The sequence below is a fragment of the Terrapene carolina genome, unplaced genomic scaffold (assembly GCF_002925995.2).
Source record: "Terrapene carolina triunguis isolate 2854851 unplaced genomic scaffold, T_m_triunguis-2.0 Scaffold69, whole genome shotgun sequence".
NCBI classification, from domain to species: Eukaryota; Metazoa; Chordata; order Testudines; family Emydidae; genus Terrapene; species Terrapene triunguis.
The window spans coordinates 7,279,455-7,304,716 of NW_020664420.1; the positions used below are offsets into that span (position 1 = coordinate 7,279,455).

General features: G+C 44.9%; 1 protein-coding gene across 2 annotated transcripts in view; it reads right to left on the minus strand.

Moving 5' to 3' along the window:
• PIAS2 (protein inhibitor of activated STAT 2) overlaps positions 1-25,262 on the minus strand; it is a 52,094-nt gene that overhangs the window by 7,194 nt on the left and 19,638 nt on the right. For both annotated transcript variants that reach the window (XM_026649307.1, XM_026649306.1), the window contains exons 4-12: positions 15,714-15,798; positions 14,214-14,264; positions 13,996-14,086; positions 12,920-13,054; positions 9,720-9,825; positions 8,528-8,601; positions 7,193-7,353; positions 3,164-3,297; positions 2,278-2,449 (exon numbers count right to left, since the gene is read on the minus strand). In XM_026649307.1, coding sequence (XP_026505092.1) covers positions 2,278-2,449; positions 3,164-3,297; positions 7,193-7,353; positions 8,528-8,601; positions 9,720-9,825; positions 12,920-13,054; positions 13,996-14,086; positions 14,214-14,264; positions 15,714-15,798 — 1,009 coding nt within the window. The remainder of the gene's footprint in view (positions 1-2,277; positions 2,450-3,163; positions 3,298-7,192; positions 7,354-8,527; positions 8,602-9,719; positions 9,826-12,919; positions 13,055-13,995; positions 14,087-14,213; positions 14,265-15,713; positions 15,799-25,262) is intronic.

The window sequence follows — 25,262 nt, forward strand, 5'->3', positions numbered from 1 at the left end:
AGAGGGTCACCACTGGAAATCTATGAAAAGTAATTTCTACTATAGACTTGCCAAAGAGCAGTAAACACCTGTTGTTGCAGAGTGAACAGGACATGCTCAGTACTTCAGCAGGTGGCAGAAGGGAGAAAAGTAAGTTTTGGGCATGAAGTGAAGAATTTACTTGAGGAAAGGACATGAGCTACTATGCTGTGACTCTCAGATGATGTAGGAAATTTGATCATGACCAGTTAGTGATGCCAGAAGGTTGACCCTCTGGAGTGGGTTGGCAAAGCAATGGTCAGCTCTAATAATGGTCAGCCTAACAATAGAGTAACTCCTCACTTAAAGTCGTCCCGGTTAACATGGTTTTGTTGCTGATCAATTAGAGAACATGCTTGTTTAAAATTGTGCAATGCTCCCTTATAACGTTGTTTGGCAGCCGCCTGCTGTGTCCTCTGCTTGCAAGAAGAGCAGCCCATTGGAGCTAGCTGGTGGGGGCTTGGAACCAGGGTGGACTGGCAGCCCCCCTATCAGCTCCCCGCTCCCCTAAGTTCCCTGTGTGGCAGCTGCCCAGCAGGCTAGCAATTGCCAGCAGTTCAGCTGTCCCTCCCCCCACTGCCATGTGCTGCTCCTGCCCTCTGCCTTGGAACTGCTCCCAGGAGCCTCCTGCTTGCTGTGCGTGGGGGGGAGGGGAAGAAGGGGTCTGTCAGGGTGTGTCCCTCCCCCCTGCTCCTGCCCCCCTGCTTACCCCTTCTCCATATAGAGCAGGACAGAGGGAGCTTGCTGGCTGCAGCTGCTGTCTCAACTTCCTGATCTACTTAAAAAAGCAATATATTTAGAGTGGTGTAAGCGTACTTAAAGGGGCAATGCGCATCTCTCTCTCTCTCTCTCTCTCACACAGGGGGTGTGTGTCTCTCTATCTGCCATGCTGTCTCCCATCCCTCCATTCGTGCTGCCTTGTAAAGTGTGAGGCTACATTAACAATGTGTTAACCCTTGAGGGCTCAGCCGAATGCTAGTTCATCATTTACCAGTAAAGCATTCCCTGGGCAATATCCCACCCTCTTCCATCCTCTAACTTCACCACCTCAACCAAGCTTCACAATCATCATTGCTGTGTACAGCATTAAATTGTTTAAAACGTATACTGTGCGTATATGTATACATAATATAGTTTTTTGTCAGTGGAAAAAAAATTTCCCTCCCCTCATTTACATTAATTCTTACGGGGAAATTGGCTTCGCTTAACATTGTTTCGCTTAAAGTTGCATTTTTCAGGAACATAACTACAACGTTAAGCGAGTTACTGTACTCCCCTTCTTTAGATGAGTATCTAAAGGTCTCTCAGGCCCCCAAAGTACTCCAACTGAAATGCCCTGATGGGAAGATGTAGTCAGGGACTGTTGCTGAGTGATATAAAAAATGGGAGGGACCCAGAAGAGAAAAATGTTGGTAACGGTAAGTAATTTCACTTGAAGTTGGGAATCCTGTGTCTAGCTGGGAAAAACAGGGGGATGATGAGATAAGAACTTTTAGGAAGTGGCACTTCTGACAGGGCCTGACAAAAGCCACTGAACAAAATCCATCCCCCTTGTAACTCTATTAAAGCAACAGAATTGTATCCAGGAATGAATATGGCCTCCTTGTTTTTAGCAGGATGGCTTTTTGCCATCTCTGCCAATCTTCTGGAGTTGGGTTTTGTGGTTTTTTGGGGGGGGGGTCCTTAACTCCCATTGCTTCTTCTATCCCACTTAACTCTCCTCTCTCACACACAGTGTTTTCTGTCTCTCTTCTGGCTGATGATCAGGTTTAAGAAATTCAGCTGCATGCAGACTTTGGAAGGAAAAATCTAGGAGTTGATTCAACACAGTACAGTGTTTCCCTTCCAAGGCTGACATGCTGGACTTCAGCATATCAATGAAACAGCACTATAGGATTTCAGGATGTAGGCCCCTTTTACTATTTGTGGTATTTTCAACCCTTAAATGAAAGCTAGTTTAGCAGGAATGCATTAGCATTTTGCACTGGGGACCCCCTCTGCCACAGTTATCACACCAAGGGAGTACATTCTTGCATACACAACAAGTGAGGGCAAATCTCCGTGTGATGTAAAACTATATAAAATAATCACCTGTACAAAGATACCATATATTAATACAGCTTTCTGCAAGAAGTAACCTAACAGAAGTTCTGATGTGGAAATTTGGAACTGCATCCAGAAGAGATATTTACAAGTCCATCCACATGTTAGCTTATCTGAGACATTACAGAACAACAACTAACTTTAAAATTAACAAACCCTTTGGTTGGGCTTCCTTGTGTTTCAGACATAAATATGCATTTCCTTTTGGCAGGAGGATCTTCCTCTTCATCAGAAGAGCTCTCTCTTGTCAAGTCGATAACATCTACTTTCTTCTTGTTTACCTCATTGGCCACTGTCACAGAACATGGTTTGCTGACAACAGTGGAACCTAAAGGAGAAGCATGATTGTTTAAGCAATGTTAACATCAGCCGTTTCCATTTGTGGTATGAATAGCTTCTCAAATTCTACTGTACTTAACTGAAACATGGGCCTTTTGGCCTCTATACAGGAAATCAGAATTCAAAAGCAACCTTGGGATTACTACTCCCCGCACCAAAGACTGAGAGCCACAAAGGCCTTATGTACACTACCGCTTAAGTCGACGTAAGTTACGTCACTCAGGGGTGTGAAAAGACTCCGCTTGATGTAACTTACACCAACTTCATGCGGTATCTACACCGTGCTATATCGCTGGGAGAGCGCTCTCCCGTCAACTTATTGTGTCTTCACCAGACCCGCTAAATTGACGCTGCTGAATCAATCGCAGTGGTGCCAATTTAGCGCTGTAGTGAAGACCAGCCCAGCCCCAAAAGACCTAGATCATTCAGTACATCTGTGTTACCAGAGGGGAACAAATTGCTTCTTGTGCCTCTCCCAGTGATAATGAACAGTCCATTTCCCAAAAGAATCAACATGAAATAATTTTTTTTTTTTTTAAAAGAGAGAAAGGGATGTTCTTTTAAAATCTAAATGGGTGAAGGGATACCAAGCCCCTAAACTCACTGCTGGTAGCTAAAAGGGTTATCCTAGTTACATCTGAGAGTCTATAGCATTTAGAGATATTTTTATCCGTTTGATATTCAGTACACAAAATATACATACTTTCTATTTTGGTACACTGAGGACTGGACACTTTCAGAGCTTCCTTCTTAGGCCTCATAGGACACCAAGAACCATCCTCTTGGAATTTAATCTCATCCACATCTGAACATTCATTAAGGATTTCCATAAAGAGCCTGGAAAATAAAGTTGAGTTGCTTTGGTTTTGTTTACAGTCCTGAGCTAAATCAGAAGTGATGAAGTTAAAAGCCAGCTATAATGGAGTGTGAATTGCATCAAGGAAGCTACGGAGAAAAAAAAAAAAACAAACAAAAGTTTCATCTACCTGGGGTATTACATTACACTATCAAAGAAACTGAGTGACCACCTGATCAGCATCCTATACAGCAAACAGGAAAACATCAAAAAAGAGCTCTCCAACCTGGAGACTTTCATAAATAAGCAACCTTCCACACAAACGGACTTTACTAAAAGAAGACAGGAGAGCTACATTACACACTTCACCTCTCTACAAAGGAAACAAAGATCGTAAGCGGTCTAAAATCCTACCTGCCACATGGGGCCACAACAGTGGTACCCCTAACTCACCCAGCAATATCGTCAATTTATCCGATATTGAGCTACACACTCAACCTGGCAGAAGAGTCTGCCCTATCTCGGGGACTCTTTTTGCCCCACCACTCCCACGAACGTGATACAGTTCTGCGGTGATCTGGAAGCCTACTTTCGCCGTCTCCGACTCAAAGAATACTTTCAAGATAACACTGAACAGCGCACTGATACACAGATACCCCCCACACCAACAGCACAAGAAGAAAGCCGCCACATGGACTCCTCCTGAGGGTCGAAATGACAGTCTGGACCTATACACAGAATGCTTCCGCCGACGTGCACAGGCAGAAATTCTGGAAAAACAACATCGCTTGCCTCATAACCTAAGTCGTGCAGAACGCAACGCCATCCAGAGCCTCAGAACCAACCCTGACATTATAATCAAAGAGGCTGATAAAGAAGGTGCGGTTGTCATCATTAACAGGTCTGACTACCAAAAGGAGGTTGCCAGACAACTCTCCAATACCAAATTCTACAGGCCACTTTCCTCAGATCCCACCGAGGAATATACTAAGAAACTGCACCATCTACTCAGGACACTCCCTACACTAACACAGGAACAAATCAACATACCCTTAGAGGCCCGACCGGGGTTATTCTATCTACTACTCAAGATCCACAAACCTGGAAACCCTGGACGCCCCATCATCTCTGGAATTGGCACTCTCACTGAAGGACTGTCTGGATATGTGGACTCTCTACTCAGACCCTACACCACCAGCACTCCCAGCTACCTCCGTGACACCACTGATTTCCTGAGCAAACTACAATGCATTGGTGATCTTCCAGAAAACACCATCCTAGCCACCATGGACATGGAGGCTCTCTACACAAACATCCCACACACAGATGGAATACAAGCTGTCAGGAACAGTATCCCTGATGATGCCACAGCACAACTGGTTGCTGAGCTCTGTGACTTCATCTTCACGCACAATATATACCTCCAGACCAGTGGCACCACTATGGGCACCCGCATGGCCCCACAATATGCCAACATTTTTATGGCTGACCTGGAACAACGCTTCCTCAGCTCTCATCCACTCACGCCCCTTCTCTACCTACGCTACATTGATGACATCTTCATCATCTGGACCCATGGGAAGGAGACTCTGGAAGAATTCCACCACGATTTCAACAGCTTCCATCCCACCATCAACCTCAGCTTGGACCAATCTACACGGGAAGTCCACTTCCTAGACACCACGGTACAAATAAGTGATGGTCACGTTACCACCACCCTATACCAAAAACCCACCGACTGCTAGGCCTACCTTCATGCCTCCAGCTTCCATCCCAGACACACCACACGATCCATCGTCTACGCCAAGCGCTGAGGTTATAACCGCATTTGCTCCAACCCCTCAGACAGAGACCAAACACCTACAAGATCTTCACCAAGCATTCTTAAAACTACAATACCCGCATGAGGAAATAAGGAAACAAGTCAACAGAGCCAGATGTGTACCCAGAAGCCTCCTACTGCAAGACAAGCCCAAGAAAGAAACCAACAGAACTCCACTGGCCATCACTTACAGTCCTCAGCTTAAACCTCTCCAACGCATCATCAGTGATCTACAACCCATCCTGGAAACGATCCCTCAGTTTCACAGACCTTGGGAGGCAGACCAGTCCTCGCCCACAGACAACCCGCCAACCTTAAGCGTATTCTCACCTGCAACCACACACCGCACCATAGTAACCAACTCAGGAACCAATCCATGCAACAAACCTCGATGCCAATTCTGCCCACATATTTACACCAGCGACACCATCACAGGACCTAACCAGATCAGTCACATCATCACCGGTTCATTCACTTGCACGTCCACCAATGTAATATTATGCCATCATGTGCCAGCAATGCCCCTCTGCTATGTACATCGGCCAAACTGGACAATCTCTACGTAAAAGGATAAATGGACACAAGTCAGATATTAGGAATGGCAATATACAAAAACCTGTAGGAGAACACTTCAACCTCCCTGGACACACAATAGCAGATTTAAAGGTAGCCATCTTACAGCAAAAAAAACTTCAGGACCAGACTCCAAAGAGAAACTGCAGAGCTTCAGTTCATTTGAATGGCTGTGAATGGCTAGCCAACTACAAAAGCAGTTCTCCTCCTTGAGTTCACACCTCAACTGCTAGAAGAGGGCCTCATCCTCCCTGATTGAACTAACCTCATTATCTCTAGACTGATTCTTGCCTGCATATTTATACCTGCCTCTGGAAATTTCCACCACATGCGTATGATGAAGTCGGTATTCACCCATAAAAAGCGTATGCTCCAATACTTCTGTTAGTCTATAAGGTGCCACAGGACTCTGTCACTTTTTACAGATCCAGACTAACACGGCTACCCCTCTGAAACATTACTCTACAATCACACCACTGCAGCTGTCCTTCTCTATGGATTTCAAGCCTGTTCAGAATACCACATCCAACACCCACTCCACCTGGGGAGCATTACTGGTATTTATGAACCTTTTCAGGGGAGTAATAGGGATTAAAGATAAAATTATAGCCTTGGAATAAATGCTTGACACGGATTTAAGCAGTTACAGAATATTTTACAGTCCAACTCCATAAAAAGATTTCAGAAGTACAGCCTGCCTATGTAAACACCTAGTGACATGGTGGATTCTCCATCACTTGAAGTCTATATCAAGACTGATGTGTTTCTAAGAGATCTGCTATAGCTCAAACAGAAGTTATAGGCAGAAATTACTGGAGGGAGCTCTATGGTCTGGTGTTATGTAGGAGGTCATTTTAGATGATCATAAATAAATAAAATTAATGGAGATATCCTATCTCCTAGAACTGGAAGGGACCTTGAAAGGTCCAGCCCTCTGCCTTCACTAGCAGAACCAAGTACTGATTTTTGCCCCAGATCCCTAAGTGGCCCCCTCAAGGATTGAACTCACAACCCTGGGTTTAGCAGGCCAATGCTCAAACCACTGAGCTTTCCCTCCCTCCAATGGTCCCTTCTGGCCTTGACATCTCTGAATATTCAAGAAAATAAGTTAACATTGAAATAAAATAGCCAGAAACTGCAAATCTCAATGTTGAAACCATAGCATAGGTTTGTACTTGCTGTATTCATATTCTAAGGGCAGGTCCACACTGGGGCGGGGGATCGATCTAGGAAACGCAACTTCAGCTACGAGAATAGCGTAGCTGAAGTCGACGTTTCCTAGATCGAACTAAATTTACTTACTTCGGGTCCACGCGGCGCAGGCAGGCTCCCCCGTTGATAGCGCTTCCTCCTCTCGGCGAGCAGGAGTTCCGCAGTCGACGGGGGAGCACTTCTGGGATTGATCTATCGCGTCCAGATGAGACGCGATAAATCGATCCCAGAAGATCGATCTCTACCTGCCGAATCAGGCGGGTAGTGTGGACCAGCCCTAAGATACAGAACTACTGTAAAAAAGGTAAATGACAAACTCAATCTCTTACCCATCTAATATTAGACTCTCATAAGCTGCCTTTTTGTCACAGACAGGACAAATCCAGGTGGGCTTCTTTTCATTCATTTGTAGGTAAAGAGCAGCATCAAAACATTGCAGATGTGTGCAGGTAACAGCACGGCATGGGATTGTCAGTCTCATTTTTCCCAGCTGCAGGAGATGCAATAGAAACAAATACCAGCATGACAGACAAGAGGGAACCAAAATACATTTTCGGAGATAACAATGAAATAAACCAGTCACAGGATAAGAATGGTTTCCTGCTGGTAAATAAATGCCCAATCCCAAGGTCCTGGTATGCCCATAAATTCTATCAAAATCAACAGGAGTTGTATGTGCAGAAAGAATACAGGATTGTGTCATTCACAGAGACATTGGTTTTGCCTCTAAATGTCAAGGCCCAGCAGAGGCGTTTTTAATAGCAGATTGTGCTGGCCCTATGTCAGTGTTCTATTGCTATGATTTTGTTACAGTAAAATGCTTGAAGCATTCATAATATTTTGTACCTTTTATCCAAGGATCTCAACGTGCTTTATGAACACGGATTAGTGAAGTCTGACTTCTGAATTGGTATTATACCCACTTTATATGGGTAAACTGAAGAACAAAGCAGATCACTTAGCTGGTCACAGTCACACAAACAGATTTGTGACTGAGCTGGGAATAAAACCTAAGAGTTTTGACTCCCAGGCATCTTGTTCTTGTTAAAAGATTACACTACTACAGACTTGCAGCATTATTTCAATCTAAACAGGCTCAAAGAGAATCCCAAAGTTATTTGTAGGTCTTATGCTTCAGTTTGTAGGTCTTATGACATTCAGTGTCAAAGTGGTCAAGAGTTGGCTTATTCTTATAAAAAGGTGGTAGTTTGGTATAGTAGGACGGACATTTGAATCAGGGGATCTAAACTCTATTCCCAGCTCTGCCATTTATCTGCTGAGAAACTCTGGACAAGTCATGTCAATTTTTAATGCCTCAGTTTCACCCTCTTAAAAAGAAGGGCGGGGGGGACGGGACGGGGATAACAATACTTCCTCTCCTGTTTAAAAGGTCTTGAGAGGTACACATGATCAAGTATGTTGCACTGGATGCTCTCACAGCACTTTTATGCTTTAACTTGTTGACTACTGTTTGTATTTAAAAAAAATACCACTTATTATATTATAGAAATTCCTCTAACAGTAAAAGCTATTTTACAAAGTTCTGAGTTGTGGGTCCTTTTTACAATAATCCAACTTTGAATTTAAGATGAACAAAAATAAAGAATGATTCCCCCCCCAAAAAAAAAATTTAATTGCATATTATACTTCACAACTTTACTTACAGGACACATCAGAGATACCCGCAAACTGGTTGTGGCAATTTCGCTATCAGGATCAGCCGTCAGCTTTTCTTTAACTAGTACAATGAAAAACACAATTTAAATTACATTACATAACCATTATTAAAAATGCCATTCTCGCCACTCAGGTGTTTGAGTAGATACTCAATGATTAGGGGGCTGGAGCACATGACTTATGAGGAGAGGCTGAGGGAACTGGGATTGTTTAGTCTGCGGAAGAGAAGAATGAGGGGGGATTTGATAGCTGCTTTCAACTACCTGAAAGGGGGTTCCAAAGAGGATGGATCTAGACTGTTCTCAGTGGTACCAGATGACAGAACAAGGAGTAATGGTCTCAAGTTGCAGTGGGGGAGGTTTAGGTTGGATATTAGGAAAAACTTTTTCACTAGGAGGGTGGTGAAGCACTGGAATGGGTTACCTAGGGAGGTGGTGGAATCTCCTTCCTTAGAGGTTTTTAAGGTCAGGCTTGACAAAGCCCTGGCTGGGATGATTTAGTTGGGAATTGGTCCTGCTTTGAGCAGGGGATTGGACTAGATGACCTCCTGAGGTCCCTTCCAACCTGATATTCTATGATACTCATTAATATACTGCTTAATTTTCATGTAAAGTTGTCTAAATTGAGAAGCTGGGAAATTTGCTCACAGCAAGTATCAAATTTGCATTGATTTCCTAGTTTTAGGCCCAATCCTGCAAACACTGGCAGGCAGAGTACTCACTGCCATCAAGAGTAATCCCACTGATGACCCACAGCAGTTAGCACTAGGCACAATGGTGTTTGCAGGAGCGGGCCCTAACCTATATATAGGCTGAATCAAATACAACCTTTGAAGGGGGCCTCCAAAAAAGTCTTTACACTTCACAGGAAGGTGAACGGCACCTCATACATGTGGAGAGATTAATGGATATTGATGTCAACAGAAGTGCTACATTTTACAGCCCACCACTGCAGAGGTGCTCTTAGCAATATCAGGAGAGAGTCCAGACACTGAGTAGGTGTTCCCCTCATGGTCTGGAATGAGCAAAAGCAGTGCAAGCTCTCTCTCTCTCTCTCTCTCTCTCTCTCTCTCTCTCCTGGGGATAGAAGACTTCTGTAAATCTGCATGCTGTAAATCTGGTACCTTTCACCAATTCTAGATTAAAAAGCAACAAAAGTAGAAAAATTCAACCAACTTACTTAGTGCTCTGGAATGGTCTGGGTTTCTGATACCTTTCATTTTTAACCTCTGCAAAAGCATGGCTGACGTGAGCTGCCGAACAAGATATACAGACATGGAATAATTCTACAAAGGAAGAAAAATATGATTAAGGATGGGAGTTTCCCTGCCTTTTATTTGAAAACAAAAAACAAAAAACAACCAGTTTTATTTCATGCAGTAACAGACATACCTCACAATACAGTAAGATTATAAACTATGCTAGCAGAATTAAATGTAAATCAATTCTCTGTTAGTTCAACAAATGGTCACACCTTTTTGAAATATTTTTATAGATTAATGATGGTGCAGAAATGGAATTTCTTCCTAAATAAAGCTATTTATTAGTTTGCTGACCAAAGTCTGAAGCTATTGCAATCAGTGGGATAAATTCACAGTTGGTTCAAGACAGTGCACCCTCTTCATAAAGTTCCACCCTCTTACACCAGCAGAGAACTTGGCCAGATGTCAAGTCATGTGTGCCAGTTTTATGGTAAGTATCTCAAAATGTGACCCAAAACAGAATATAAAACTGTTTATATAAAAGCACATGCCTGCCCACATAATCATATTAGTGCACATTTCAGACTAATACTAACACTATTACTTTCTCCCACGTCTCTTTAGCAGGCTCCCAAGTGAACAACTGCAGGAGAGTAATATTATGTCTAGACATCTCCAATACCAGTAGTAGAGTGGATCAGAGCTCAAGACGGGAGTTTGCTTCTGGGAAAAAGTAATAATGTACAGATAGATTATTTAATTTCGTCTATCCTCCCTCCAGTGTGCAATAGTTCTCTATAATACAGTTATTAATATCTTGCATAGTCTAAATTGGATTAGAAGAACTGGATGCCAGTACTTCACTTGAAAGACAATTCCTCAGTACCACAGATCTCACCATCAGAAATTTTTCCCGATTTAACCTAAGTTTTCCCCTTCTTACCTTCAACCCTGTACTCCCAGTTATACTTCCTTTTACTATGTCAAATAACACCTCCACCTGTTCTTGTTATTTACACCCTGTCAATGTTAAAAGGCATATCCCACACAACTGTCACTCAAATGAATGAAACAATATTTAACTCACTCTTCCTGCAAATTAAGCACTCTTGGCCTCATAACTTTAGATGCTCTCCTCTGAACGCCCTCCAATTTGTCACCATCTTTTTGGTCAAACTCAGAACAGAGCACACTATTTCAGGTGTGGTCACACCTATTACCTTCCTGTGATGCAATATAACTTTTTGCTACATATGTGAAGGTATTGGTCTATTTACTACTGTATCATATGGCAAAATCAAGCTTAGTCTGGTGTACACTAGTACCATTACTACTTTTGAGGTTTCTCCATTATTGATCCGTTTTAATCTATTTTTCCTTGGTTATATTTTCTAAATCAGATCCCAGTTTGCAATTTTCGGTCCTCACTGGTGTTTACCACTGCTCCCTAATTCATACCATCTGCGAGTTTCATTAACTCACTTATCACTTCTTTCAGATCACTGATGAAGATTAAGACACTACAGTACCCCCACTAGACACTTCCCCTCCAACAAAATGTGCTGCTTATAACCCTTTGTTTACAGTTCTTCATAGCCAGTTTTCTTTCCTTTTAGCTATGGTCTTACGGCTCCCATCACTGTAGTATCAGAGTGCCTCCTAAGTATTTAAAAATAGAAATGAAAACAACATTTCTTCCTTTGAAACCTTTTGGAGGAATAATTATATCTGAGTGCACAAAAGTTGTCTACCTGCATGTGAGGAGACTGAGGGAAGCCATGTGTGTGTGTGTGGGGGGGGGGGGGGGGGGGGGGGGGGGGGGGAGAGGGGGTTAAGAGGGGGGGATCATAATTATCTCTTGCAGGCACAAGTTCCACAATATAGATCCAGCTCCTGTGAAAGTTCTGCATTCACGAGGCTTCCACTACCAGTTAACAGATTTATCACTGGTGAATGTAGCTATTGTGGGAGGTTATGATCACTGAGGGAGAGGGGATCTCTCAGAAGCTGGGACCAATACCATGAAAGGTTTCCAATTTCAGGACAGAGACCCTGAACCAGACTACTGAATTCAGGGCTCAATCCTGCAAGATGCTGAGCACTCTGACTTGGATCTAGTAAAGCACTTCACCGTGTGCTTATATTACATCTTATAAGTAGTCCCATAGGCTTCAGTGTCAGAGTACTTCGCACCTTGCACAAAGGAGCCTTGGCAACCAATGCAGAGAGAATACCGCATTGATGCATCTGCAGCAATCCATGTTGCTATGCAGATGGCTTGATATGTTTAGCATCAGTTGTAGTAACATTTTAAAAACTCCCGCACCCCAATCTGGGTCTATGCTGGTTATGTACTATGTATGTATTATGAACCCTGTAACCGACACTTGTAATCCCGCATAACCCAAGCCTGACCCCAGATATACAGTACCTTCCTTCTTAATTTGTGTAAATTTGATTTAAACATTAACTTAATTGTGAAATTAATGTTTTTATGAAACCAATTTTACTTATAAATGAACAGCATTTAGGTAGAAAATAGGAAACTCCAACACATGTCTGCATGAGGGTGGCTGGAGACAAGGCACGTCTGGTCATTTTCAAAATGTTTGCTCCTGTGCCCCCGGACTTCTCTTATTGATCTTAATGGCCAACTGCCTATAGAAGACTCATGCTACAGAGCATTTTCTTTGTCACAAACTATATCATCAAGTTAGGAAATGGCAAGTTCCTCTCATTACTACTCATTTTTATTATTCTTCATCTCACTACAAACAGTGAAAAATAAAAAATTGTTCTCTGAAGCAATTCTAAAGCCTTTTACATTATTGTTTTACTTTAATAAGTTTCAGGTGAAATGCTGGCACTGCTGAACTCATTGGAGTTTTGCCATTGACTTCAATGGCACCAGGATTTCTCCTATAGTCATTAATCATGCGCATGCCCTATGGAACTTTTCTGCAAGCCCTACATTCTTGCAAACTGTTTAACTTTTTATTAAGCTTCTAAAATAAATGTTTTCTTCCTAGCAAGCTACTGGATGGGAAGAGAGTTGAAATCTTTATAGTGAAGGAGTACAGGCAACTTATGTTAGCACATCTCTTGCCTGCAACAATCAAGAGGGAAAAGGAGTAATACTGAGTGAGGTTACTCTCATACTACAAAGAACATAGTTTACCTTTCCAATTTCAGATGCCCAAGAAATGGAGATCTGGTTTGGCACTGCTGATGATAATCTAACTAGAGATGTAATATTCAATGGGCGGCCAGGTCGCTTCTGCTCAATCCCATTTTTTGGTGGTGGAGCATATCCCTGCAATAAGGAAGAAAAGAAGTGTTTCTCTAAAATTTTAGACTGTACTCTGGTCAAACTCCGACTGTACTCTGAAATCTACTGCAGAGACACCATTACAAGGTTTTTGGAAAACAGAAGTTTTTATACCAAGTTAAAAATATTGTTTTCTGAAGTTAGTTTTTGGCATTCCTTTTGTATTTTGCCATCACAAATCATTTAGTTACTTACCCTTCTCTCCCACCCCAATAAAGTGTCTTGTAATCACTAGCAAAGAGACCTTTACTTCCGTCTAGTGACTGGGTACGCATCAAGTTACATGCTCTGTCCTGAAACTGTTATCAATATAGAAAAGTTCTGTACAGCTTTACAGAGCTGTACAAAGATTATCTGTAAATGGGTAAAGTTCTCCTCCCTTTTCATCTACCCTCAAGCTTCAGAGTTCTAGTACATACGAATCACAACCTTGCCCAAATGTTAATTGTTATGAAAACACCTGCCCATAGAAATGAATCTCACATTAGCCTTCTCTGTGCTAGGGAGATTTTGCAAAAAGTTTCCTATGGTTGTTAACATTGTTTGGCTCCACCACTATTGGCAATGTTTGAAGCCCTAGTATGTGTCTGTCCTTCATCCTCACCGTGAATATTGCTATATCCCCACAGCTATTTAAGAAGAATCTTTATGCTGCAATTTATCTTTGTCACAAATGGACCAAAATAATTAATATCTACATAGTACTTTTAACGTGTAAAATGCTAAATATTAGCATTGGTGTCTTAGTGATCATCAGTGCCTGCAAGTGCCCGATGTACAGATCAGTAACTACACAGGCAAATTAGGCATAAATTTGTGAGCATATTTTTGAAAAGAGTCAGGCCCTTTTTCTCCCTCACTTTAGACTTTAAGCAAACTAATCTATCAGCAAAAGCTACATATTGAATAGAATTTCAATAACTTACCGGCAATGGAAATAACTTCCCATTTACTTTAATGCACAAACTATTAGGATAGTTATCTTCTTGAGGGCAGCTAGTCTCTGCTAGGCATAACCTATTTCCAAAAGAGAAAATTTCATTTTTAAGTGATGTTACACTCAGAAAACTATTTATATATGTTAAAATATACTTGAATTAAAATAATGAAGTACAAACTTAATGTAAGAAAAACCTTTAATCACCTTAGCTGAACTTGGACTGTGTAATCCCTCCTGCCCCCTGGCAAGAAGTCCCTGTTGGGGGGAAAAGAAAAAAAAGAGTCCATTGAGAGAGAGGGAGGGGGCGGGGGTTGGAGGGGAAACAAAATCTCACACCCCAATCTATCACATAGGAAAAAAAGGACAGACCTGCTCCAACATCTCTAGTTACTTTCGAGACTCTTAAGTTTCTCATTACTACACTACCCATGTAGTACAAGAACAAAGCACTTGTAACCAAAACAAATCTATTTGTATTAAAAAGGATAAACTAGGTCTGTGCCTTCCCTCCAGCCAGGTCTTGGGACTCCAAGGAGGTTGTGTAGAGAGAGGGGAGGGAAAAAAATCTGACACCACCTGAGGGGGGAAGCCAGCCCAAAGGAGGTCCTCCCTACTGCATTCCACTGACAAACAAGGATAGAGGGTAGAAGCAGCCTCCCACCCCAGCAATTAGTGATGTAAATATTGTTTAAAAAGATAACCTATTTAATAGATTAAACAGTTAACCGATTCGGGCCTCACATGCAGGCCTCTCTCCATTTCAGGCAGGACCTTTGTTCCGAGGATGGCGCATCTCCCCTCCCCCCCTTGTCCCTGACAGATGGAACGGGCAGCTGAGCTCATACTGGGGGTGACACAACAGGCCTAGACAGGAGAGCCTAGGGCAGTTGAGGGGACCCAGCACCTTCCTCGCATCCTCAGTATCCAGGAAAAGGGAGAGGGGCCCCAGGTACCTAGTTGTCCCAATGTGGCCTCCGCATACACTCCATGCCACGCCAGCAGCAGCTTCCCTTACCAGCATGCTGACCACCTCCGCAGCCAAACCCCTTCTCCCTGTGCCACTGGAAGCCAGGGATGACTTTACCCCTCTGACGGGGCCCGCAGTCCCTTCCAACCCCCATGGCCAAACGTGTACACCCTGCCTGGCTGGCCGTGCCCCCTCCTCCCCGCGAAGCCCCTAGGGAGAAAACCCTGCTGGGCTAGAGTGTTAATATCGACCCGGCCCCTTTAAGACAGGGATGATGCCCACCCTTTCCTGGTTGCCATAATCACCTCTTGCCAGAACCTGGTCAAGACCCACGCGCATGGGGCTAACGGTTGTGGGGGTTAACGGTTAGACTACTACTTACCCGTTAGCCGCTTAACATTTTACATCCCTACCAGCAACCAGGGAACATGGGGAAGAAAACAGTCTGCCACTCTTGCAGCAGCCATGAAGGCTATTTGATTTCAATTAATCAGGTCTCATTTTCTTATCTAACTCCCTGATGATGCAGGATTGTTCCCCAACATAACCATTATGTGTTTGTACAAACACTAGTTTTAGGTGTACTGAATAATAGGCTCCCACCCACCACTTTACTTGAAAGATTGTTCCACAGGCGAAGAGATGTGAAGGAAGATTTTTCTGAAACTCCCCTGCAACTTTGCAAAAGCAGTGATTTAACACATGCTCACAAATAAATGCCAGGCACTCCCTCTTACCTGGAAATGCAGATTTCTCTGACTTGCTGAGGTGTTAAAGCAAAGATAAAAAACTTCTCTTGGAACCTCTGAATACTGCTCTGTACTGAGAGAAGACATGCAAAGCAGCTTTAAAACAGAATGGTCCACTAACAAAAGTCCAAATGATTGCAAGGGTGGTGAGTTAATAGAAGAGTCCACAACTCTGCTTTCTTGGACAAAACAAAGGTCACATAATAATGGAGTTGCTGTTGATTGCATGCATTTGTCAATGAGGAATGGATATGAATCATTCAATTATAGTCAGATAGCTTAATATTAAAATTACACTTAATACTAAAATGACATTTTTGCCTTCTTCAGAAGCTTGGAAAACTAGGTTTATTTTATTCCTAGATTTTACAAGGGATTATACAGAGTTGGAGTGTTCCAAAATTTTTGCTGGGTGTCAGGCAAACATGCAAAGCAAACAGCAACCCTGCATTTCCTCCCACATATCCTCATAAAAATATAATAAGTAGAGTTTGAGATATTACAGTAAGTAGTTATCAGACAAGCATGTGCACAAGCTGTTATGGGCCAGATAGAGAATAACGATTCACTGGAAAACTGCTTTAATCCCAGGAGTGGTGAAGGAAGTTACACCTTTGGAAAGTACCAGACCTCAATGCTAAAGAAAACCATCTATACAAAGACCTTGCCTACACTACAAAGTTTTGTCGGCAAAAGCTGTCTTTTGCCGACAACACAGGGGAGGCATGCACACACTACAAAGCTACTTTTGGCGGCAAAACACTGCTGTTTTGCCGACAAAATAAAACCACCTCAACGAGAGGCATAAAGCATAAAGTTAAAATGACAAAGCATCAGTTGTTTTGTTGACATAACTGGCTTCCAGTTCCACCAGTATCCCACAATGCCTGCCGTGACCTCTCTGCTCACGGTTTTGAGCTCTGCTGCCCTGCAGGCATGCGCCCCTCCCCTTTCAAAGCTCCAGGAAGTATTTGACAGCTGAGTGTGCAGCTCCCTTGGGGGAACAAAGAGCAAATCAATGTGGAATGCTCCTGTTCTGCCCTGCACTAGGAACACCGGGGCAGGGGGAGAAGGAAACAACTGCTGTGCTGCTTTGACATTCCTCAGCAGGGAGAGCTCACAGAGCTGCTCAGGATGCCGCTCCCAGCAGCTGAGGAGGCTGTGGGAGAATTCGGAGTGAATCACAGAACCCCAGGCAGGCAGGCAGGCAGGGCGGAAGAGACTTGGAGAAGAGACTGCTGTGCCGAGCCGGGGGGAATGACCTGTGTGTGTGGGGGGAGGGGGGGGTGTCCTCCTCCCCCTGCCTCAGGATAGGTCAGTCAGCCTGCTGTCTCCCCTGTCCCAGACACACCACTCTCCTCTCCCTCCCCCCACACACTTCAGTTGAAAAGCGGCTGACAATCTACTGGGATGCCTGGAACACGTGACTGAGAAATCTGTGTCATGTGACGTACCTGCCCCATGAGGCATTGCAAACCCTTCCCAAAGCACCCTGCAGCTAGTTGCACAGTGGGATAGCTACCCACAGTGCACTGCTCTGTCGATGCAAGAGCTGTTAGTGTGGATGCACTCTGGTGACAAGGAGCTAGTGTGGACATGCCACAGCACTTTTGAATTAAAGTGCTTTAATTAAAGAGGCATAACTTTTGCCAACAAAACTTTGTAGTGTAGACAAGGCCTAAACATGCCTAATAATCCCCCTTGTGAATATTTAAGGAGGCAGGGAGGAAATCAGACTAATGATAGAATCCTTTTACAGATGCCTACTTGGCCATTTGTGATGGTAATTATTTTAACATGAGAACAGGGTGTAAAATGTGTTACCTTATGGATTTCTTTTCTGGGACCAATCGCACCCATACTACTAGGTTTCAGGGTAGCATCCGTGTGAGGCCTTGGCTACACTTGCGAGTTACAGCGCTGTAAAGCCGCCCCCAGCACTGTAACTCACTCCCCGTCCACACTGGCAAGGCATTTGCAGCGCTGTATCTCCGTGGTTGCAGCGCTGCATGTACTCCACCTCCCCAAGAGGAATAGCGAGTATTGCGCTGCCGCTGCAGCGCTGCGGCGCCAGTGGCCGCCCAATGCGCTGTGAATGGCCTCCAGAATTATTCGGCAGTATCCCACACTGCCTGTTCTAGTCACTCTGGTCATCAGTTCAAACTCTACTGCCCTGGCCTCAGGTAACCAACCATGTGACCCACCCTTTACATTCCCCGGGAATTTTAAAAATCCCCTTCCTGTTTGCTCAGCCCGGCGTGGCGTGCTATCAGCGAATCTTTCCAGGTGACCATGCCTCCACGCGCCAAGCGATCCCCAGCATGGAGCAATGGCGAGTTGCTGGACCTCATCAGTGTTTGGGGGGGAGGAAGCTGTCCAGTCCCAGCTGCGCTCCAGCCGTAGGAATTACGATACCGTCGGGAAGGTATCAAAGGACATGATGGAAAGGGGCCATGACCGGGACACCCTGCAGTGCAGGATTAAAGCGAAGGAGCTGCGGAGTGCCTACCGCAAAGCCCGCGACGCAAACGGCCGCTTGGGTGCTCCCCCCGCGACCTGCCGATTCTACAAAGAGCTGGATGCGATACTTGGGGTTAACCCCACCTCCACTCCGAGCACCACCATGGACACTTCAGAGCCGGTATGGGGAGGGGGGGAGGAGGAGGAGGAAAACGGGAGTGATGGTGGTGGGCCGGATGGAGACACCCCGGAATCCCTGGAGCCATGCAGCCAGGAGCTCTTCTCGAGCCAGGAGGAAGGTAGCCAGTCGCAGCGGCCGGTACTTGGTGGAGGACAAACAGAAGAGCAGGTTCCCGGTAAGCGGGGTTTTTTTTCGGGAAGGAATTTTTTCGGTGTGGGCTCTTTGGGAGAGGAGGGTTAGGCATGCATGCCTAGATGCAGAATAGTGCATTGATGTGGTTTATCACATCGCGGTAATCGGCCTCGGTAATTTCCTCGAATGTCTCATCCAGAACGTGTGCAATGCGCTTGCGCAGGTTTATCGGGAGAGCCACCGTGGTCCTTGTCCCAGCCAGGCTAACGTGTCCGCGCCACTGTGCCGCGAGGGGCGGGGAGGACCATTGCTGCACACAGGCAAGCTGCATATGGGCTAGGGCGGAAGCCGCATTGCAGTAGAAGACCCTCCCTTGCTTCCCAGGTCACCGTCAGCAGCGAGATATCGTCCAGGACGAACTCCTGTGGAAAATGTTGGGGCAGTGGTTCAGTGTAGGTGCCCCCTGAAGCTGTTGGCTCTCCCCAAGGCACAGAAACCCGGAGGACAGTGCAGCCCTGAAACAATCAGTCCCCCTTACTCACCATTTTGAGGCTCCCGTGGGATGTGTGCGCTCTGTTTCGGACAGGAAAATTATGCTATTGTGTAGACCCTGTGTGTTTTCTACTCCTTAAGTGCGGGGGGAATCATTACTCTGTCTGGTATAAACAATGCTGCCTCTGTTAAATGTTGCATTTTGCCTATACAGCTGCATCAACCTTGAGACCTCAGCCATCCCTCTTATCGCCTGCTCAGAGACTGCAAAGACTCAGGAAGAGACCGCGAAAAAGCAAAGACGACATGCTGCAAGAAGTGATGCGGCAATCTATTAAAGAGAATGAGAAAGCACAGGACTGGAGGGAGAGAGAAAGCAGGATCCGCCAGGAAAACGCAGCGCACTGGCGGCAAAGCACCGCGCACCGGCAGCAAAGCACTGATAGGCTCACAAGCATCCTGGAGCGCCAAGCAGACGCTATCCAGGAGCTGGTAGCCATGCAGAAAGAGGAGCAGTACCGCAAACGCCACCCTCTCCTACAGCCCTTGTCCCAAAACTCTTTCCGTTGTGCCCCACTGTCACCTCCAACCCACTTTCCCCAACTTCCGTGTTCTTCACGCCACCCGCTGCCTCCAACACCAGTATCTTCACCACCCAGCCCTAAAACCACGACCCTTACCCTCTGCACTCAACCCCCATCACCATGCAGTATAGCTGTCCTGAAGTGCAGCACTCACTGCACAGCACACCAGACAGGACATACGCGAATCTGTGATTGTACTGTTCCCCACTCCACCCCCTTGTTTCTTTTCAATAAATGGATTTTTTGGCTTTGAAAACATTCTTTATTATTGCATAAAGTAAAAGACTCCTTAGCCCAGGAAATAAACAGGCACTGCAAGTCTGCTTAGCAAACACTGATTCCTAAAGATTGGAACTACTGCACTTCACTCCCATGCAGGGCACCAAATACCACTGCTAGTTTTCAGCCTCAAATTGCTCCCTCAAGGCATCCCTAATCCTTGCAGCCCCGCGCTGGGCCCCTGTAATAGCCCTGCTCTCTGGCTGTGCAAATTCAGCCTCCAGGTGTTGAACCTCAGAGGTCCATGCCTGAGTGAAGCTTTCACCCTTCCCTTCACAAATATTATGGAGGGCACAGCACGCGGATATAACCGCGGGGATGCTGGTTTTGGCCAAGTCCAGCTTCCCATACAGAGATCGCCAGCAGGCCTTTAAACGGCCAAAGGCACACTCCACAGTCATTCGGCACCGGCTCAGCCTGTAGTTGAACCGTTCCTTGCTGCTGTCAAGGCTTCCTGTGTAGGGTTTCATGAGCCATGGCATTAACGGGTAAGCGGGATCTCCAAGGATCACAATGGGCATTTCAACTTCCCCTACCGTGATCTTCCACTTGGGGAAAAAAGTCCCGGCCTGCATCTTCCTGAACAGCCAAGCGTTCTGAAAGATGCGTGCGTCATGCACCTTTCCGGGCCAGCCTGTGTTAATGTCAATGAAACGCCCACGGTGATCCACAAGCGCCTGGAGAACCATAGAGAAATACCCCTTCCGATTAACATACTCGGATCCTAGGTGGGGTGGTGCCAGAATAGAAATGTGCGTCCCATCTATCGCCCCTCCACAGTTAGGGAACCCCATTTGTGCAAAGCCATCCACCATTTCCTGCACGTTACCCAGAGTCACGGTTCTTTTGAGTAGGATGCGATTAATGGCCTTGCAAACTTGCATCAACACGATTCCAATGGTCGACTTTCCCACTCCAAACTGGTTTGCGACCCGACCGGTAGCTGTCTGGAGTTGCCAGCTTCCAGATTGCAATAGCCACCTGCTTCTCCACTGGCAGGGCAGCTCTCAATCTCGTGTCCTTGCGCTGCAGGGTGGGGGCAAGCTCCTCACACAGTCCCATGAAAGTGGCTTTTCTCATCCAAAAGTTCTGCAGCCACTGCTCGTCATCCCAGACTTCCATGACGATGTGATCCCACCACTCGGTGCTTGTTTCCCGAACCCAAAAGCGGCGTTCCACGGTGCTGAGCATGTCCGTGAATGCCACAAGCAATTTCGTGTCATACGCGTTATGTGGCTCGATAGCATCGTCGGACTCCTCACTCTCACTGTCACTTTGGATCTTAACGAATAGTTTGACAGCCAAACGTGACGTGCTGGCGAGATAAGTCAGCATACGCCTCAGCAGTTCGGGCTCCATTTCCTGCACAGAAACCGTTGAAAGATGGCGCCAAAGGTGAACGGAAACAAAGATTTCTGGGATGCGAAGCGATGCATCACGGGGTGTTGGGACAGGACCCAGAATGCCCCGCACCCACGCCCCCTTCCCACAACCCACGGTGCCAGAATAGGAAAAGGTGCTCTGTGGGATAGCTGCCCATAATGCACCGCTCCCAATAGCGCTGCAATTGCTGCAAATGTGGCCACGACAGTGCGCTGGGCAGCTGTCAGTGTGGACAGACTGCAGCGCTTTCCCTACTCAGCTGCACGAAGTCAGGTTTAACTCACAGCGCTGTACATCTGCAAGTGTAGCCAAGGCCTTAGTCTGTATCCGCAAAAAGAACAGGAGTACTTGTGGCACCTTAAAGACTAACAAAGTTATTTGAGCATAAGCTTTCGTGGGCTACAGCATAGAATGGAACATATGGTAAGAAGAGAGAGATATAGATACACACACACACACACACACCATGAGAAAGTGGAAGTAGCCATACCAAACTAAGAGGCTAATTAATTAAGATGAGCTTTTATCAGCAGGAGAAAAAAAAAAACGAACTTTTGTAGAGCTAATCAAGATGGCCCATTTTAGACAGTTGACAAGGTGTGAGGATACTTAACATGGGAAAATAGATTCAATGTGTGTAATGACCCAGCCACTCCCAGTCTCTATTCAAACCCAAGTTAATGGTATCTAGTTTGCAGATTAATTCAAGCTCAGCAGTTTCTCGTTGGAGTCTGTTTTTGAAGCTTTTCTGTTGTAAAATCGCCCCCTTTAAAGTCTGTTACTGAGTGACCAGAGAGGTTGAAGTGTTCTCCTACTGGTTTTTGAATGTTATGATTCCTGATGTCAGATGTGTGTCCACTTATTCTTTTGCGTAGAGACTGTCCGGTTTGGCCAATGTACATGGTAGAGGGGCATTGCTGGCATATGATGGCATATATCACATTGGTAGATGTGCAGGTGAACAAGCCCCTGATGGCGTGGCTAATGATGGTGTCATTTGAATAAATATGAGGCCAGAGTTGGCATCGGGCTTTGTTGCAAGGATAGGTTCCTGGGTTAGTATTTTTGTTGTGTGGTTGCTGGGGAGTATTTGCTTCAGGTTGGGGGGCTGTCCGTAAGTGAGGACTGGTCTGTCTCCCAAGATCTGAGAGAGTGAGGGATCATCTTTCAGGATAGGTTGTAGATCTTTGATGATGCGCTGGAGAGGTTTTAGTTGGGGGCTGAAGGGGACAGCTAGTGGTGTTCTGTTCTTTTCATTGTTGGGCCTGTCCTGTAGTAGGTGACTTCTGGGTACTCTTTCTGGCTCTGTCAATCTGTTTTTTCACCTCAGCAGGTGGGTACTGTAGTTTTAAGAATGCTTGATAGAGACAAACACCTACAAGATCTCTGTCTGAGGGATTGGAGCAAATGTTGTATCTTAGAGCTTGGCTGTAGATAATGGATCGTGTGGGGTGTCCTGGATGGAAGCTGGAGGCATGTAGGTAAGTATAGCGGTCAGTAGGTTTCCGGAATAGGATGGTGTTTATGTGACCATCGCTTATTAGCACAGTAGTGTCCAGGAAATGGACCGCTTGTATGGATTGGTCTAGGCTGAAGTTGATGGTGGAATTCCTCAAGGGCTTCTTTTCCATGGGTCCAGATGATGAAGATGTCATCAATGTAGCGCAAGTAGAGTAGGGGTGTTAGGGGACGAGAGCTAAGGAAGCATTGTTCTAAGTCAGCCATAAAAAAGTTGGCATACTGTGGGGCCATGCGGGTACCCACAGCAGTGCCGCTGACTGGAAAGTATATATTGTCCCCAAATGTGAAATAGTTGTGGGTGAGGACAAAGTCACAAAGTTCAGCCACCAGGTTTGCTGTGACATTATTGGGGATACGGTTTCTGATAGCTTGTAGTCCATCTTTGTGTGGAATGTTGGTGTAGAGGGCTTCTACATCCATAGTGGCCAGGATGGAAGATCACCAATGGATTGTAGTTTCCTCAGGAAGTCAGTGGTGTCTCGAAGATAGCTGGGAGTGCTGGTAGCGTAGGGCCTGAGGAGAGAGTCCACATAGCCAGACAATCCTGCTGTTAGGGTGCCAATGCCTGAGATAATGGGGGAGGGGTCCAGGATTTCCAGGTATGTATCTTGGGTAGCAAATAGAATACCCCTGGTCGGGGTCCTAGGCATGTGTCTGTACAGATCTGTTCCCGTGCTTTTTCAGGGAGTTTCTTGAGCAGATGGTGTAGTTTCTTTTGGTAATCCTCAGTGGGATCAGAGGATAATGGCCTGTAGAATGTTCAGACTTGTTGACAAGTGAAGGGGCTCTCCATTTGTCCTCCCTGTCAGTGAGAAAAGGCCCATAAAATTTTCATCTCTTAAAAGCAGAGAAGAGTGGGTGAAGGTTTAGAGATTTTGCCACTATGACTCCAAAAATTGCCTATAAAAACTAGGATTGCAACAGGCAACTTGGAAGCACTGAACTGCCACATTGATTGTACCATTGGAGGCAGAGAATTGGGGGAAAGAGCAGAAGGGGCATGGCCAGGCCTCTGAGCCTCATCGAAAAGCCTGGGCTGCCAGTATTTAAAGAAGGGAGTAGTCCAGAAATCTCAGATTGTGGGAAAGGTCAGGATCCAGAAAATATTACAAGTTTTTCATACTATGCAGAAGGGGAGTTAATGGTGGGCCTGTAGGTATTTTTTTGGGCCTGAGCTGGTAAAACTCTCATGATCATTTGGAAAGGCTAATGTAATACTCCTGCCTATGTGTGGTTTGGTTTTTTAAGATAAAAAAAACCAACAACACTATATTGCTAGTATGCAAATATATGAACTACTCATCCCTTCAAAAAGGAATATGGGAATAACTATACTCCTTAGCTGCCCAACCATAAGAGTCTATTTACCCTCCAAATCCCTAATTCTCAAATACACACAGTGAGGTGTTTGTTCTTGGTCTCAAGAGCCTTCCTGGGTCTACTAAATGGGATTATGCATAATCCAAGTCTGTTTTATTTTAAAAACAGTTCTCTTACACAAACACACACACACACACACACACACACAAATCAGTAGTTAATTATCTAGATATATTTCATGTAAACAACTCATATGGAACTAATTACACCAAGTAAAGCCCTGTTTAGGGCTTGGCTGTAGCCAATCTCTAAATATTCGTTTGTAGAGCCTGATGTGCACTTCATTCAAACTGACAGTAAAAATGGCGTTTTAAGGGTTCACTCTCTCTCAATAAAACTCTAGCTCAAGCATGCCCGGTTTACAAAATTTTATTTTTATTTTTTAATTTTTTTAAGTGTTTTTCTGGTCAGTCCTGCAAACAGCCTGGGAGCTAAACGTCAAGCAAAATTCTTGACTTCTGCATCATCACTGGTAATAATTCATCAGGCAAAATTCTTGCACTCATTGACAATTGTGCAAGGCTAACAGAAGTAAAACACTTCTATTGACTTCTATTAAATCAGAATATGCACAGAGAACACATCTGTTAAGTAAGTGGTGATGTTCCTTCCCACCGTCCAAAATCACTTGTACAGCCTTACTCTAACATGGACACCAGCTGAAACCACCTATGACTGTTCTACTATTGAACGTATGGCAGTGGATACATTTGCCAACCATGCTCATCATTTGACACCAAATTCTTCAGGAATTCAGGATAAATGCTATCCTTGCGAGCAGCTTTTCCTTTTTTAGTGGCTACAAGACCCTTGATTTCTTCTGCTATGCAATACGGGGATATATAGGTGAAGTGGCAGAACTTTGTTGGATGTTTAGAAAGAGCTCTTTCTAAACCTTCTGTCTAGCCTAACAGGTCAGTTTTGGTTTTTGAATTACAAAGGAGGGTGAGGTGATAGTGTTTTTTCAGGTCAGTGACTTCAAGCTCACAGAGTAGTGCCCAGGCTTTACTACTAGAATGAGCGTAGTGAAGACCCTCCATTATTTTGTTCCATCTTTTCAGGCATGCAGAGTTCAATGACTATTAGTGCTTTTGCTGTGCCCAGATCATAGCTCTTCTCATACTC